The sequence below is a fragment of the Lemur catta genome, chromosome 7, assembly GCF_020740605.2.
Source record: "Lemur catta isolate mLemCat1 chromosome 7, mLemCat1.pri, whole genome shotgun sequence".
Lineage (NCBI taxonomy): Eukaryota > Metazoa > Chordata > Mammalia > Primates > Lemuridae > Lemur > Lemur catta.
In genome coordinates, this window is record NC_059134.1 from 47,087,031 (window position 1) to 47,102,558 (window position 15,528).

Genomic DNA, 15,528 nt, shown 5'->3' on the forward strand with positions numbered 1-15,528 from the left:
GCCTATTGAGGTGGCCATATAATTTAGCATTTTCAAGGCAAGTTGCCTCAGTGGAAGGATTAAAATTCAGAGAACCAGCACCAGGGTGGAAATGTCTGAATCAGGTACATGAGTGTCCTGCGAACCCAGGGAGAGAAACTGCGCCAAGCTGTGGGTGAGACCCACTGCAGGATTCCAAGTGGCTTGGGATTTAAGGTGCTCAAACCCCAGCCAAGAGTTTGTCTGCTCTGGGCACCACCATGGGGCGCAGTGTTTGTGCCTGTCTGTGCTTCTCAGCTCTGTGTCTCTGTGTCAGAAAACATGAAAAAATACCCAAGAATTCCTTCTTAATGACACTTAACTTTGAGCTGAAGATCAATGCGTTTTCATCTTTTAAAAACTGAGAAAATCCAGGCAAGTGTTAAGAATAAAATAAAATATCAGTCACACAACCAGTGCTAATCATTGTTTGCATATTGGCATATGCCATTTTCCCCAAAGCACTTGTAAAACCAAAGTTGGGTTCATATTGCATACACAGTTTTTTATCCTGCTTTTTAAAAATTTAATATCTGTCATGAGTTTTCTCCCAGGTCATAATCATTCTTCTACAATGTCATTTTAATAGCTGCCTTGTGTATCATAATTTACCTAAGAAACAGCCCACAGTTGGACGCTTAGGTTGTTTCTAGTCTTTTTGCAAATAAAATTGTGTCAGATACCCATTTTTTGTAGGATCAGTCTTTTTCCCCCATCTCTGGGTTTTTTCTTAGGATAAGTTCCTAGAAATTAAAGTATTGAGGCAAAAGGAATGGTCATTTTTTTAGATTCTTTGCGTTGTCCAAAAGGTTATACTTATTTGCATTCTGCAGTGATCTCTCCCAAGAAAATTTGCCAAGACTCTTTGCATGGCCTTCCTCTTCCCTAGACATCATATGTCTCCATTTCAAAACAGGAATGAGCACTGTAGCTCCTAGTAAGGATTGATGCTTATCCACTCTTCATCCGCAGATATGATCTAATGAGGGAACACTGGGCAGATCTTGCTTAAAAGCCAGGAAATCCTGGAGGTGGGGGTGAGATGAGGGAGGGCAAGGGAAGTGGGAGAAATTCTGGATTGAGAAGCAGAGGCCCTGGTTCTGGTACCACTAACAAGCCAGGTGAGTCACTGCACAGCTTTAGACTTGATCTCCTTTCAGTACAATAAGGAACTGAACCAGAAGGTTACCTAGTGTCCTTCAACCTCTAAAAGTGCTTTCTCTCCATATGCCTCCTCACCAGCCCAGGAGACCAGAGGCTAGATGGGGGCGCAAGCCTTGCAACTGCTCATCAGGACCAGACTGCAGCTTTCACTCAGCACGGTGGTCTCCTTTCTCGAGCCAGATGTCTGGGGTTTACTTAAATTGTCCTTCAGCCTCAAAGAATGCATTGTTGCAGGCGTGGATGAGCGTAGCAAACTTTGTTTTAGTTATTCTTCCCATCCAACATCTCCTGCTGTGTTTCAGCTGGACTCCCTCTCCTAAAACGTGGCCCTAGGCAAGAACTGAAATAGCTTGAGATTGAGTCTGAGGCCTTGTATCCCCTGAAAGGGTGTTGGTTGCCTAGCAGGTGCATTAACATCCTTTGTCATTGAAGGCCCTACTCCCAGCAATAATTTGCTGAAGTTTAGGGCTGGCCCCAACTTGTAACAAACCCACCAGAAAAGATGACTGGAAACTAGCAATGATCATGGGCCAGCCTCTTTTCACGGACCACCTGGTTTAAGCCTTACAGTAACCCTGTGAGTGGAGCTTCTGTTATTACCTCCCTTTTTCACAGTTTATCGAACTGAGACCCAGAGAGTTTAATTTGCCCAGGAAGATCTAGAAGTGGCAGGGCTGGAATCCTAATCCAAATCTGTGCTGCTCTCCCTACACTACACCCCTGCCTGGGATTCTGTTGTTTTATAAGTAAAGATTATTTCTTGATTTTTAGAATTTTTATTACTAAAATAGATTTAGAACATTATTTAAAATTTTATAAGAAAAAGGAAATGACATTCTCCCACAATGCTACATTTATGTTCTCTTCCAATATTTACCTATGCATATACATATAGTTCTTACCTTATAATCATAGTACAATTTTGTTCTAATTTTTTCAATTAAAATTATTTTGTGAATACTGTCTCTTTACTTATTTAGTGATTTTGAGTGCTTAGTAGGTGCCAGGCACTCTGCTAAGCATAAGGGAGACAAATGAGAGCCAGGAATGGTAGAATATTCTATGAATAGTTGTCAGTGATCCAACACTGTTACCTAATTGATCATCTTAATGGGTCATGTGTCTACTCTAAGTTTCTGCTTCTCCTCCTGAGGCTTTAGGCCTCTAGAATCACTTCTCCCTTCGGGGTGTGGAAGGGAGAGAATTTCCCCTGGGCCTGCTCCCTCTTGTCAGGGAGGGACCAGAGTGTTCCCCAGCTGAGAGGTGGGAATGAGCCCTGACCTGCCCTCCCCACACCAGGAGGGTGGGAGGAAGCAGTTCTCACCCAGTCCAGTAAGAACAATACTAGCTGCCATTTATCGAGCACCTGTAATGTGCCAGGCATAGTTCTAGGCCTTCGTGTATTTTCTCTCTTTTTCATTCTGAAAACAGCTGTAGGAGATATTGTTCTCCCCATTTTACAGATGAGGAAACTGAGACTGAAACATGTGAGCTACTTACTTGAGGTGCCACAGCTCTAGGTGTCAGAACTGCCTTACCCACGGTGGCACACTGCTCCAAGGGGTCAGGTGTATGCATTATAGACTGAGAAATGAGGACCAAGAAAGTGGTTGTTTCGGGCAGGTGGAATCCTTTCGTACAGTCAGGACTGAGTTAGGGCATAATGATGTCCTCCCCTCCAGGGAAAGGTGAGTCCCCTCCAGACCCACTTCAAGAAACTCAGGACACAAAAATTCAAAGTTATAAAGTGTGCAACATTAGGAAGACATTGATTTATTTCTTTGCAAATGGATTTACTATGTGATCTCTTGCACTGCAGTTCTTTTTTGAAAATGAATCAGTGTGCAAGATTTTCTCCCCAGAATTCTTGGGCACATCTCTTGCTCAGAGCAAGCCAGAGCTATAGCAGAGGGAAACTCAGCCTTGCAACTTTTATCTCACGTGTCAGTGCAGGGAGGATGCTGTTGTGAGGGTTTTTAGTGTGAATAACTAGACCATCTGTGTGTCTGTCTCTGTGAAAATTCCTGAGGCAACAGGAGCTTAATCACAGTCAGAGAAAACACCCCTCCAGATTTCCTGTTGAAGGAAAACATCTGCTGTCTATAGGCCTGAAACTCTGAGTCACTCTTACCTGCCAATACCAAGGAGATTTGGAAAAATAAATATGTGGGGTGGTGAACCCATGAAGAAGGGCCATCCCATGATTAAGTTCCAAGGGGGCAGAGGAAGGGAGCCTCTTCCTGTCATGCAGAGTGCCTGCTCAGCCTTCCATCATGGCTGCGTGTGAACTGGTTTGTGTACTTTGTTTCATCCACATGCAGCCAGTCACAGACTATACAAGTGAGAAGGGACCTCAACCTCCTCTCGCTCAACCCCTTGTCTTGCATGGGAAGAGAGGCCCAGAGCACAAATGGCTTCCCCAAGGCTTGACTCCAAGCCCAGTGCTCTCCACACTCTATGCCAGGGTTCTGTGGGCACCCTGGGGGCTTAGCCTTTAAATGGCCCTCCTGAGCCTTGGAGGTTTTGTCCTGGCAGAAGTCTTGAGCCTCTACAAACTCACCTGACAATGAGATGCTGTGTGAGCCCCTGGCACTGACTCATGGGCAGAGGAAGGGGAGGCATATCTGCTTGGGAGACAAACTTGGGAGCAGATGGTCAGTAAGCCTGGTAAACGTTGCCTCGGGGGTGTTACTGGGTTGCTGAGGGGGCATGGGGTCAGCCACTGGGCTGGGTGTTACAGGGTTTCTTCTACCTTGCTTGAGTATTATACTATGACTGAGAAATATTCAGCATTCACCATGTGGTGCCATTAGAGCACTCACACTCTATACACATGTGATCTCTGAGGATGCCCTCCCTAGGATCTTTCTAGCTTACTCCTGGGCTTAGTGGATCTTCCCAAGGAATAAGTGGTAGACAGGGCTTCCACCCTGAGGGGGAAGGGTGCTGTGCCCACAGCGTGAACCCAATCCCATGACCTCCCAGACCCCCAGATGCTCTGAGTTGACATTAGCATGCCTATTGCTACACAAGATAAATATTTTTTTGACTAGGCTGTTTAGCTTTCTTCCAGCTTAAATCCAGTGCTCACTAATGGGGCCAGTGAGAAAGAGGAAACCATTTTGTTTTCCATGACATTCTGTCTCCAAGAAAACCTTAGGAAGGCAGAGTTGGGCAAACAGCCATAGCGAGCACATTCAACCCTCTAACTCCTCGGCAGAGGAGAGAAAGTTCTGGTTCACCCACTTTGGACAAAGGCCTTCACCGAAAATTATAGTCATTGACTTATTTCATTCCAAAGGGAAATTAGTAGCTATGTAACAGAAGGGAAAGATCTAGTCATTCAATTAACATTTAGGTGCCAGGCACCCTAGTGGGCAGCAGGGCTCAGAAGTGAATAAGGCTGGTGTCCACCGAGGAAGCGCACTGGTCTACAACCATAGTGTTTGCTCTGTTGCTCACACCAGCGTGTCTTGTGACCTTGGGCAGCTCATTTGTCCTTTCCAAGCCTCAAAAACTCATTTGTAGGAGGCCGAACCAAGCGATTTCTAAGACCTTCTTAGTTCTTAATTTGGAATTTCCTGAGCCCAGTTCCAAGACTCAGGCAATTCTTATCAGTGAAGACTTTTTAAGGGCTTACCATGTGCCCTGACTGTACTAACCTCTGTGGAGAAGCGCACGAATATCTCAGAAGCGCATGTCCTCAAAGAGCTCGCTTTGTGTGCTAGAGACCATTATTATCCCTATTTAACAGAGAAGAGATCTCAGAGAAGTTACATACAGTGCCCAAAGTCACAGAGCTAGTTAAATGACATAGCCTGAATGCAAACCCAGGTCCCTCTTATTCCAGAGCCCGGAGCCCCATTGGGCCACACCGAGGATACTCAGGGGCAGCCTCCTGACCACAGCCACCAGGCCCAGCAGCGTCCTTTCCTCTACAACACATTGCCTCCCAACTTTGAGATCCCTTCTGCCTTTATTGATAGGACACTAGTCTATATTTTTTGTTATATAAATATAGTTTATATTTATTGCTTGAATTTCAGATAAATAAACTTTTTAGCATAAGTACATTCCATGCAGTGCTTGGGTCACAATTACACTAAAAAAGTTTTACAAAGTATTGCCTATCTGAAATTTAAATTTCACTGGGTGTCCTGTATTTTGTCTGGCAATGCTACTTGCTGAAAACTTCTACTCTAAACACATATGAAGAAGTCGGGATAGAGGAGGGCTGCAAGGAAGGACTCCAGGACAGTGAATATGCCCACACCTTGTTGACAGGCATTCTTGTATCCGAATCAGATGGTGAGACACAGGGCAGAATGTGGGCTTCTTGTTCCATGCTGTGCCAAGGCAGCCGTGAGAGCTCTACCCACTGCTGTCTCAGAGAAGCCATGTTCACTCCTCCCGAAGATCAGGCTGGCTGGACACAGCCTTCCCCCGATTCCATTCTAAGCTTTCCCTGCTCCCTAGCATGGCCTGCAAGATGAGAGCCTGCACCTGCCCGGCCACTGGTGACCTCTTCCAGAGGACCAGGCAAAGGGCGAGGTGCTGCCCCTGGCTCCCCAATACCCACAAGTGACAGGGCGTCCCTGTCAAGTGACAGGACAAAGAGGGTGCTGTCATGAGATCCAGTCAAAGCAAGGCTCAATCTCAGCTTTGCCATTTTCTGGCTCTGTGAGCTTGGGCAGTTTATTTAAACCTTTGAACTCCAACTTCTGTAAAACAAAGATGACAATAGTCAGACTATTAGAAGGATCAAATGAGTGAATTACTTGAAAGCTCTATACAAACATAAGAAGCAATTTTTTAATATCATCTTCATATGGAAAGTTTTTTCTACTTTTTTGTGGTTAGTTTTAAAGTAACTGAGGCATAGAACATTTTATTATACAAGTAAAATATAGCGTTCAGAGCTCGGCAGGCGCCAGGGCCCACAGCGGCTCCCCAGCCGGAGAGCTGCCGTACGGGAAGAGGAAAGCAAAAATGTCCCGCTTTAATATTTCACGCTCGCGGCCCCTCGCCTCGGTGCCGGTCCGCGTCTGTCCCTTTAAGAGATAGGGTACTGGCACCGCAGAGGCCTGCCAGAGTCCAAGGTCCTTTCCGCTTAGCTGTGGGAACCGAGATGGCGACCACGCGAGAGCGTTCAGAGCTCGGCAGGCGCCAGGGCCCGCAGCGGCTCCCCAGCCGGAGAGCTGCCGTACGGGAAAGAAAAAAAAAAAAAAAAAAAAAAAAAAAAAGCAAAAATGTCCCGCTTTAATATTTCACGCTCGCGGCCCCTCGCCTCGGTGCAGGTCCGCGTCTGTCCCTTTCAGAGATAGGGCACCACGGAGACCCGCCCGAGTCCAAGCTCTCTCCCGCCTATGTCACCTGTCCTCCAAGTAAAATATAAAGACCTTTAAAAGTTTTTTTGTTTGTTTGTTTTGTTTTTTGAGACAGAGTCTCACTCTGTTGCCCGGGCTAGAGTGCGATGGCATCAGCCTAGCTCACAGCAACCTCAAACTCCTGGGCTCAAGTGATCCTCCTGTCTCAGCCTCCTGAGTAGCTGGGACTACAGGCATGCACCACCATGCCCGGCTAATTTTTTTTCTATATATTTTTAGTTGTCCAGCTAATTTCTTTCTATTTTTAGTAGTGACAGGGTCTCGTCCTTGCTCAGGCTGATCTCGAACTCCTGAGTTCCAGCAATCCTTCCACCTCAGCCTCCCAGAGTGCTAGGATTATAGGCAGGAGCCACTGCACCTGGCCTTGAACCTAGACACCTGTTGAAAAAAAACAATGGAGGAACACTGGGAGCAGGCTGAGTAAATGGGTACTGTCTGTTCCAGGAGCTGCTCAGGGACCCTCTGTACATCGGCCTGAAACACCAGCGTGTGCGCGGGAAGGAGTATGATGACTTGCTGGACGAGTTCATGCAGGCTGTGACAGACAAGTAAGTGGGCCAGTCAGGCCCTTTTGAAAGAGGACTCTTAAGAGATACCATGACTGAAGTCAACACTGGTTTCAGCAGATACACAAACAAGGGGCAGTAGATGAGGGCTGGAGGCTGAATGGGCTCATTCTCTGGGAGAATCTTTGGGAGTGGAGAGGGGAGGGAAGGAGAGAAGGCTGAGGGCTGAAGCCTCTGTGATCTGAAGCCTCTGTGGTCTGGAGGTAGTTAGGTATCTCTTGTCTCGGGAGGACAACCCCCTTGGCCTGAGTTGTTTAGGGTTCTTAGCAGTTCTTAGCATAAGTAGTGGTGTTGCAAATGGTGGAAGAAAGATGTGTACCTTTCTGACCAAATGACTTTGGAAGGCAGCTTGCCACATTTGCCATCATTTTCTACCTTGAATGTGGATGATGAAGTGTTAATGAACTACTGTGGCAGACCACATGGGCTCTGGGCCTGCAAGATTTATAAGGCACCATCTCTTCACTGGGATGCACAACATCAGCAGCTTCTGCCCTCCTCGCTGGTCCCAACTGTCTGCCCTTGTGGCCACCCCTTACCCTGCGGTGGCTGGCATGCTGGTAACAGCCCCCACCACCCAGTTTAGTCTGAGAGGCAAGCTGGTCAAGCCAGAGTGTCAGCAACTCAATGGGCCACTGGACGCAAAGTAGGTCCCCTTCTCACTTTGAAACCTCTAGACTTTTTTTTTTTTTTTTAATAGGAGACATGGTCTAATTCCAGCACGCCCAGGCTGGAGTGCAGTTGTGTGATCATAGTTCACTGCAGCCTCAAACTCCTGAGCTCAAGCTATCTATCTTCCTGCCTCAGCTTCCTCAGTAGCTGGTGCCAGCCGCTGCGCCCAGCCCAGCCTTTCTTGCTGGCCAAGCGTGTGCAGGTTTGGCAGAGCTGGCCTGCCCATCCTTGGCAAAATTCTCCCTTGCCAGAGCTCAGCCACTCGAACCAGAGAAGCAAGCTAGAGAGAGGGCTGCTCTGGCCTCTGCAGCCCACAAAGTCACATTTGGGTGGGCTTTAGAAGTGGACAAACTGTATCTGACCCTTGACCCCTCTACTTTCCAGGTGTGTGACCTTGGGCAGGTTACTGAACCCTTCTGAGTCTCCTTATCTGGTTTCCTTATCTTGAGATAGGAGTGTTGTTGTGTTTTGTTTTGTTTTTTAAGATGAAAGAAAAATAATATTGTGGTTATATGGGATGGGAATGATCCTGGAAAAGAGAGAAAATTAATGATGGAATGTGGGATGAGGGCAAAAGTTCTTGAGCAAGCAAGAGGGTTACACCTGGAGAGCTTTGTCTCAGGTGCACAGAAACTCACCCACAGGGAGGAGGGAAGGCAGAGCACTGGCACAGATGGGGCAGGTGGGTGGCAGTGGAGGGATTGTGCAGGGTCCCATTTGCTGGAAGACAAGGTCATCAGTGGCGAGTGAGGATGGGGAAGGTTTAAGAATGGAGGAGGGCTGGGGGCAGTGGCCCAGGAGTTTGAGTCTAGCCTGGGCAACAAAGGGAGAGCGAGACCTTGTCTTTAAAAAAAGCAAAGAATGGAGGTGCTGTGACCTAGTTATCTAAGAGAATGTAGGAGAATGGGGGAAAGTCTGGACCAGGGAACTAGCATATGATCAACGGGCAGCTCTCTGAGTCTCCTTGAGGTTACTGGTCATGAATTTAACTTAGGCTTGTTAAGCTGGTTCTTGTTTTCTCTAGCCAGGTTCCACTCTCTGGGTACAGGGCAGGAAGAGGCAGAGAGCAGGATGTAATCAGGGTTGGAAATTTTGCCAGGCAAGAGAGAAAGGGGAAGAGAAAGGAGTTGAGAGTGTATCCAAAGGAATGGTTTTAATTTTATCATGAGGTCTAGGCTGGGTAAGAAGGGACTTGAGGGTGCAGTGGAGGGGAGGGGCAAGGGACAGTGAATAGGTGGTAGGATCAATGGATGTTAAGTCTTGATGAGGTTTAAGAATTATTGAGTTGAGTACTAGGTGGAATGAGCTGGAAAGAATGGAGGTGGTAATCAGATAGTTAGGTGTTTGCAGCTGAGATTTTGGAGGAGTTGCTGCTATTGGCATGTGGTCACCAAAGAAGCTATTTCAAGGGTCAGCTGCATTAATAGAGGCATAACATCTAGAACAAGGGAGGTGAATGTCTCACTTTATTTTTCCCCTTTCAGACCATTTGAATACCACATTTCAGTTCTAGACAAGATACGCTGAGGGTTAGAAATTACCTAAAACACCTTTGGAGAACAATAACCATGATAGTGAAGGTATGTACAGGAAAGCCTGGTAGAGGGAAGACTCAGAAACTGCTCTGTGCATATCAGAGATGTGGCACTCCCTTCAGACACCAGAAAGCTGTTCTTTCAGAGAAAGATTGGACTGGTTTCAACATATCCACAAGGAGAAGAATCAATTGGTGGAATGCCAAAGGAGGCAATTTTTAGCTCAAAACAAATCAGAGCTATCCCACAGTGCACTGGACTCTCTGTGGGAATGAGTTGCCTGTGACAGAAAGAGTTCTAGGATAAGTTATGTGGCTTATTGGTAGTAATATTATAGGAGGGAATTCAAGCATCAGATGCTCTTTAAATGCCTTCCCACTCCAGTATTCTATTCTGACCTCTTCTTAATAAAAACCCTGTGTGGCTGGCCAGGATGAGTATTATTACTCCCATTTTATGTAAGACAAAACTGAGACCCTAGGAGGCCAAGATACTAGACTCAGGTCACAAAGCTCATGGCAGGACCGCAGGCTGAACCCAAGTCTACTGGCCCTGAGTGCAGACTGCTTTCTACAATGCTGAGTCACCTGTGGATGAAAAGAGAAGGGAATGAAATTGGCTTCGAGAGCCCATTTTTTTGCTTCCTGTTTCCAGGGCTCACTGCTTATCGAATGAGTCAGTAGTCATTCCATGATTCCCCAAAGAGAAGTCTTGCTATTCGTGTGGAAAGGTTAAATAAACCAGGATGTAAGAGACTCTTCAAATTATCATCAAAATCAGTTCACAGTTTCACAGACACACACACGCAGTCCAGGGAGGACCCTTGGGGAGGAGTGTGCGTCAGCCAACAGGAATGTGTCCTTAAACAGAAAAGATGATGGATTGATGGTTGGGTGTTTTGACTTTCTAATAAGCTAAAGCAGATGTTTCTGTGGATACTGTAAATGGAGAATGAGCTGGTCTCCCTGGTTGCTCTTGGGAATATAGTAGCCCTAGATGGAATGCCCAGCTTGGAGGTGAGTCAGGAGCTCCGAAGTTAAACACAATGTATTTTAAGACAGAACCTTGGGAAATGTTGACTCTGCCTTCAACATCCTCGTCTCAGTCCAAAACATCCTGCTAATGAAAAGCTCCATGTTCTTGCCCCTACCCACTAATCAGGATGTGCCTTAAGATTTTGTGGCCTGAAGTAAACTCACTATGGCTCAGTTCCTGTCCTGGAGCTTGGCCACTAAGGAGGACCCAGTAGGACAGAAGGAACCTCCATTTAAGTCTGTGAACCACAGCAATAGACAGCTGGGAGTGTCTTCCTCAAAGCTGAGACAAAAAAACTGATGTTCCCATGGCAAAGACTGGTCATTTCTTTCTTCCTGCTCCCTCCCTGCCATCCAGTGGGACTCAGAGCTTGCAGCTGAACACCACATCCTGGTGACAAGTTGTCTCTGATAGTCCTCACTTACATTTTCCATTCCTGTTACTTACAGTAGAATGGATGGAAATGGTCTGTTTTAAGTTTGCACCTGGAGCCCTAGCTCTGTCTCACAGTTGGCCTGGGTTGGACAGAAGTTTGATGTCAGCAGCAGCTTCAGCCTTTAAGCAGGTCAGGATAGGAAACCACCCCCTTTTTCTCTATCTCCCCACACCCTAATATGGGGATTCTTTTCAAGATGAGAGTGCTAAAGAAGGAAAATAAATAAAGAAATCTTACTTTTTAAAAAAGGCATCTATAGCCAGGCATGGTGGTACATACCTGTAGTCCCAGCTACTTGAGAGGCCGAGGCAGGAGGATTGCTTGAGCCCAGGAGTTTGAGGTTGCTGTGAGCTAGGCTGATGCCACGGCACTCTAGCCTGGGCAACAGAGTGAGACTCTGTCTCAAAAAGAAAAAAAAAAAAAAGGCATCTACTTTTTAGCTCCAGGAAAGTTTCTTGTTTTTTGAGTCTCTCCATCTTTTTATCTCTCTTTTCTCTCTCTCTCTCTCACACACACACACACACATACACACACACAATACCTGAGGTTCACACCATAGTGGAAGTCACAATGTCACTATTAGTGCTCTTTGCAGAAAGTTCTAGTTTTCAGAGAAACCTAGACAGCCCTGGGCCTCTGATTTCTGGAGCCAGTTACTGCACAGGCCCACCCCTTAATGCTACCTTCCAACTTGATGTGAGCCCCTGCCCTTCCAGAGCCAACCTCATGTGCTCCAGCATGCATTCTCTGTGTCACTTCAGCCTAAATGGGACTCCCCCATTCCAGCTCCGCTCTGCTCATCATCCCACTTGTTTCTGCCCTTACATTTGGAGGGTACCTGTAAAGATTTATGTTCAAATATATATACTAACAAAATAACTAAATGTCCTGATCAGATTGATAGGAGGCAGAGGAATTGGTACTTGTCAGGCCTTTGTACAAAGCAGAGCACCAAAGTTAAAGGTAGAAACAAAGAGTGAGATTCTAAGACTGTTCACTGCCCCTTGGTCTTGGTATGAAAGCCCACACCCCCCTCATTTCTATTGCTGTGTAATAAACCACCCTATATTTTAGTGGATTAACATTTTCTTTGCTCTTGATTCTTACAAGCTGCGCAGACACAGCTGGGTGGTTCTTCTGATGGGCTTGCCAGAGGTCACACAAATGGCTGCTTTCAGCTGGCAGATTACTGGGAATAGGCTCAGCTGGGTGGTTCTTCTGCTGGTTTTCCCAGTGGTTATTCATATGCCTGCTTTCAACTGGCAGATTAGCCAAAAGGGGGCTAAGCTGGGACACTGGAAAGGCTGGGTTCCTTTCTCTCTCCATAGAGCCTCAGGATCTCTCTCTCTTCACACGGCCTCTCCATATGGTCTCTTCTCTTAACAAGATAGCCGAAATTTTGACATGTCAGTCCAGGGCTCCCAAGAACACAGAAGTGGAAGCTGCCAGGCCTACTTAGGGATGAGACCTGGAGCTGGCACAGTATAACTTCCACCACATTATACTGATTAAAGCAAATCACAGGCCAATACTGGATCCCAAGAGAGGAGGTAACTCAAGGATGTAAATACCAGTAGTCATGGTGCATTGGGGGCCACCAATGTGATAGACTACTGTACCGCATCCACCGTGGGAGGGACAAGGAATGGGGCAGCCAGCATTAGAGGGGGATGTACTCTGGAAGTTCAAGAAGGGCAGAGAAAAAGCATAACACAATTACACACATAAGCAGGGAAATGTATCATATAAAAGCAATGGGCATTCTTACCCAGTACCTGCTAAATACCAGACACTGAGCCAGGCAATCCACAGAGAAATAAATAGTCCTGTTCTCAAATAGCTTTGCAGTCAGAGACATTTATTATATATTAATATCTACTGGAGTTTAGGTAACCTGATCCTCTAAGCCTTCTTAGTCTCTGACTTTCTATGTAAGTCTGGAGCTCAAGAAGAGGTTTAGGGTGGAAATGCAAAGTTGGGAGTTGCCAACCCATAGATAGTATTAATGTCAAAGAAATGATTGAGTTTACCTAGGGAAAGAGCAGAGAAAAAGAAGAGAATATGACTTACCACCATTTTCTGAACTATGCCCTATAAATAACTACAAGTCAAAGTGCTCAATAAAATTAAGGATTAGACTAGGGTATTATTGGTAAGAATGGCAAGAATGGTGAAAGGTTTCACTCCTTGTGTCAGCTCTGATTGCTTAGGAGTCTAAGACCTCTCTAGGTTCGACAGGGAAGAGTGTTGTGGTTGATTAGTAATGTCTGTCCTGAGCAGGGAATGTGGGCTGTGCTTTACCCGTCTTGGATTTGTGAGAAGCCTGTGGCCCAAGCATCTATGACTCTGTGAGCACCCACACTGGCTATTGACTCCTACAGCCCCGTAGCAACTCAGAGGCTAAAGGAAGCTTCAAGAACTAAACCAAGACTCTCTATTTTTGTCCACATAAAACTGCAGCTGCTTCTTCTGAGTTACAAAAACATGCAGGAATATGCTCCCTTGGGTACACCCTACCCCCACCTCCATCCCAAATCCACTCTGGAACAAAGCAGTGAATCAAATAAAAATAGGCATGCTAATACTGACCTGTGGTTCTGAAATCTGGCTTTGCTTCTGAATCACCAGGGGAGCTTATCAAGAATATAGGCTCCAGGGTCCTAAGCCATAGTAGGCCTGGCTTGAGACCCGGGCATCTGTATTTTTGAAGCATTCCTAATGATTCTCATAGAGCTATGCAAAGATTGAAGTTTGAGAAACTCTGATGGACCACTTCCCCAGATGAGGAATGTTTTGAGCAGCCCTAACTCCTCCCACTTTCAGAGTCAGACTAGAGCCTGTGAGGTGAGGGTGTAAGAGACTTTCCACAAGCTCTATTAGAAAGGACCTACATGAGGTAAGACCCTGCACATTCTCTGGGCTCACTCTGCCATGGAAGTCCATCTTGACAATACCCCTGCTACTCTGACAGCTTCATTCTAATCTGGAAACCTCCCAAGCAGGTCTGTGCCCACTGGTTCTGCTGGAATCCCCTTTGCCCTGAGGAACTTGAGCTGCTCTCATGTCTGGAATAATTGCATTTCCACATGTGGGAAAAGTACTCACACATCTGGGCATCCTGGCCCTGAGGACACATAGTGGGCTGGAATCAGGCCTGCCTTTCCCCACGAGCAGGCATGTGCACAGGCCTGATTCCCTGCCTCAGCCTTGACTTTATGACAACTAATGAGCTTGGAAGAGGGCAATGGCAAACGCATTAGTTAGGTACAGACAGTGGTGACAGCCTTGTTTAGGGAATTTCTTCTAAAAAGCTTCCTGTGGAGTACAGAAAGTCATATCACCCTCCCAATAAATATGTCTGTACTTTGGAATTTGACTTTTCAAACTGGAAAGGGTAAACTTGTCCTACAAGGGGATGCATTTTTCTGGCAGAGAATTAGGAATAGTAGATACTGCCACTGAACTCTGGGAACTGAGCTTTATTTTTATCACTGAGCTAAGAAAACTCATCACCGAAGCTCCCAGAAATCTAGGAGCAACACAAGCAAATAATGTATCTGATCACACATTTCTAGGGCTTCTGAATAAAGACCACATGCCCAGCACTCTACTAGGTACTGTAATGAGATTCAAAAGGAATAAAAGACATGGACTGTGTCCTCAAGAACCATGCAGTCCTTCAGAGAAGACAACATTTTTGAATAAGAAATAATTACAGAAGAGTTAAGTACTCAATTGATGTTGATGTCCAGTTCAATAGAAATTCAAAGAAATTAGTAATGAAGGATGATTGGGAAGAAATGGAAATTGTACAAATTGGGGCTGAATTTGAGTAGGCAGCAGGAGAAAGAATGACATTTCATAAAGAAGATATGTCATGAGAAAAGCACAAACAAAGGAAAGGCAAGGAGTATGCAAAAGACTCTAGAAGAATGGCCCAACTAGAGAGGAATGTTTATGGGTTCAAAATAAGGTTAAGTAATAATGGAATAGACTACATGTATTATTCAGTTTTCTCCAGAGAAACAGAACCAACTGAATAGTTGGATGGATGAATGGATAGATGGATAGAGAGAGATGAGAGAGCATTTATTATGGAAATGGCTGATGTGACTGTGGAAGCCAAGAAGTCCCACGATACACCATCTGCAAGGTGAGAACCCTGGAATCTGGTGGCACAGCTCAGCCCAAATCTGAAGGCCTGAGAACCTAGGGGACCATTGGTGTAAGTCCTGGAGTAAGAAGGCCAGAGAACCTGGATTTCTCATGTCCAATATCAGAAGAAGATGGTATTCCAGCTCCAGGAGAGAAAGAGAATTCACCTTTCCTCTGCCTTTTTGTTCTATCCAAGCCCTCAATAAATTGGTGCCTACCTATATTGGGTGAGGGCAGATCTTCCTTATTCAATCCACTAATTCAGATGCCAATCTCTTCTGGAAACACCCTCGTAGATAAACTCAGAAATAATGCTTTACCCCTATCTAGGTATCTCTTAACCCAGGCAAGATTACACCTAAAATTAGCTACCACACTCTGATAGGCCTCAAAACCCAGGCAGAAGGTCATAATTATTAGAACTCAAAAGCAAAAAGGGCTTCAGTCATCTAATCCAGTGTTTTTTTCAACCAAACTTCCCTGAGTCCTAGGACTCTACAGACACTCATCAGGGGTGCTAGAAATGAAATATTTTCCACCTACTATAAAAGATTTAAAGC

The 15,528-nt window shown here is 45.7% G+C and overlaps 1 protein-coding gene across 1 annotated transcript in view; it reads left to right on the top strand.

Moving 5' to 3' along the window:
- The window catches only part of ME3 (malic enzyme 3), a 189,263-nt gene that overhangs the window by 131,295 nt on the left and 42,440 nt on the right, over nucleotides 1-15,528 (top strand). Inside the window, exon 6 of the mRNA XM_045557175.1 lies at nucleotides 7,014-7,117. Within this exon, the coding sequence (XP_045413131.1) occupies nucleotides 7,014-7,117 (104 nt within the window). The remainder of the gene's footprint in view (nucleotides 1-7,013; nucleotides 7,118-15,528) is intronic.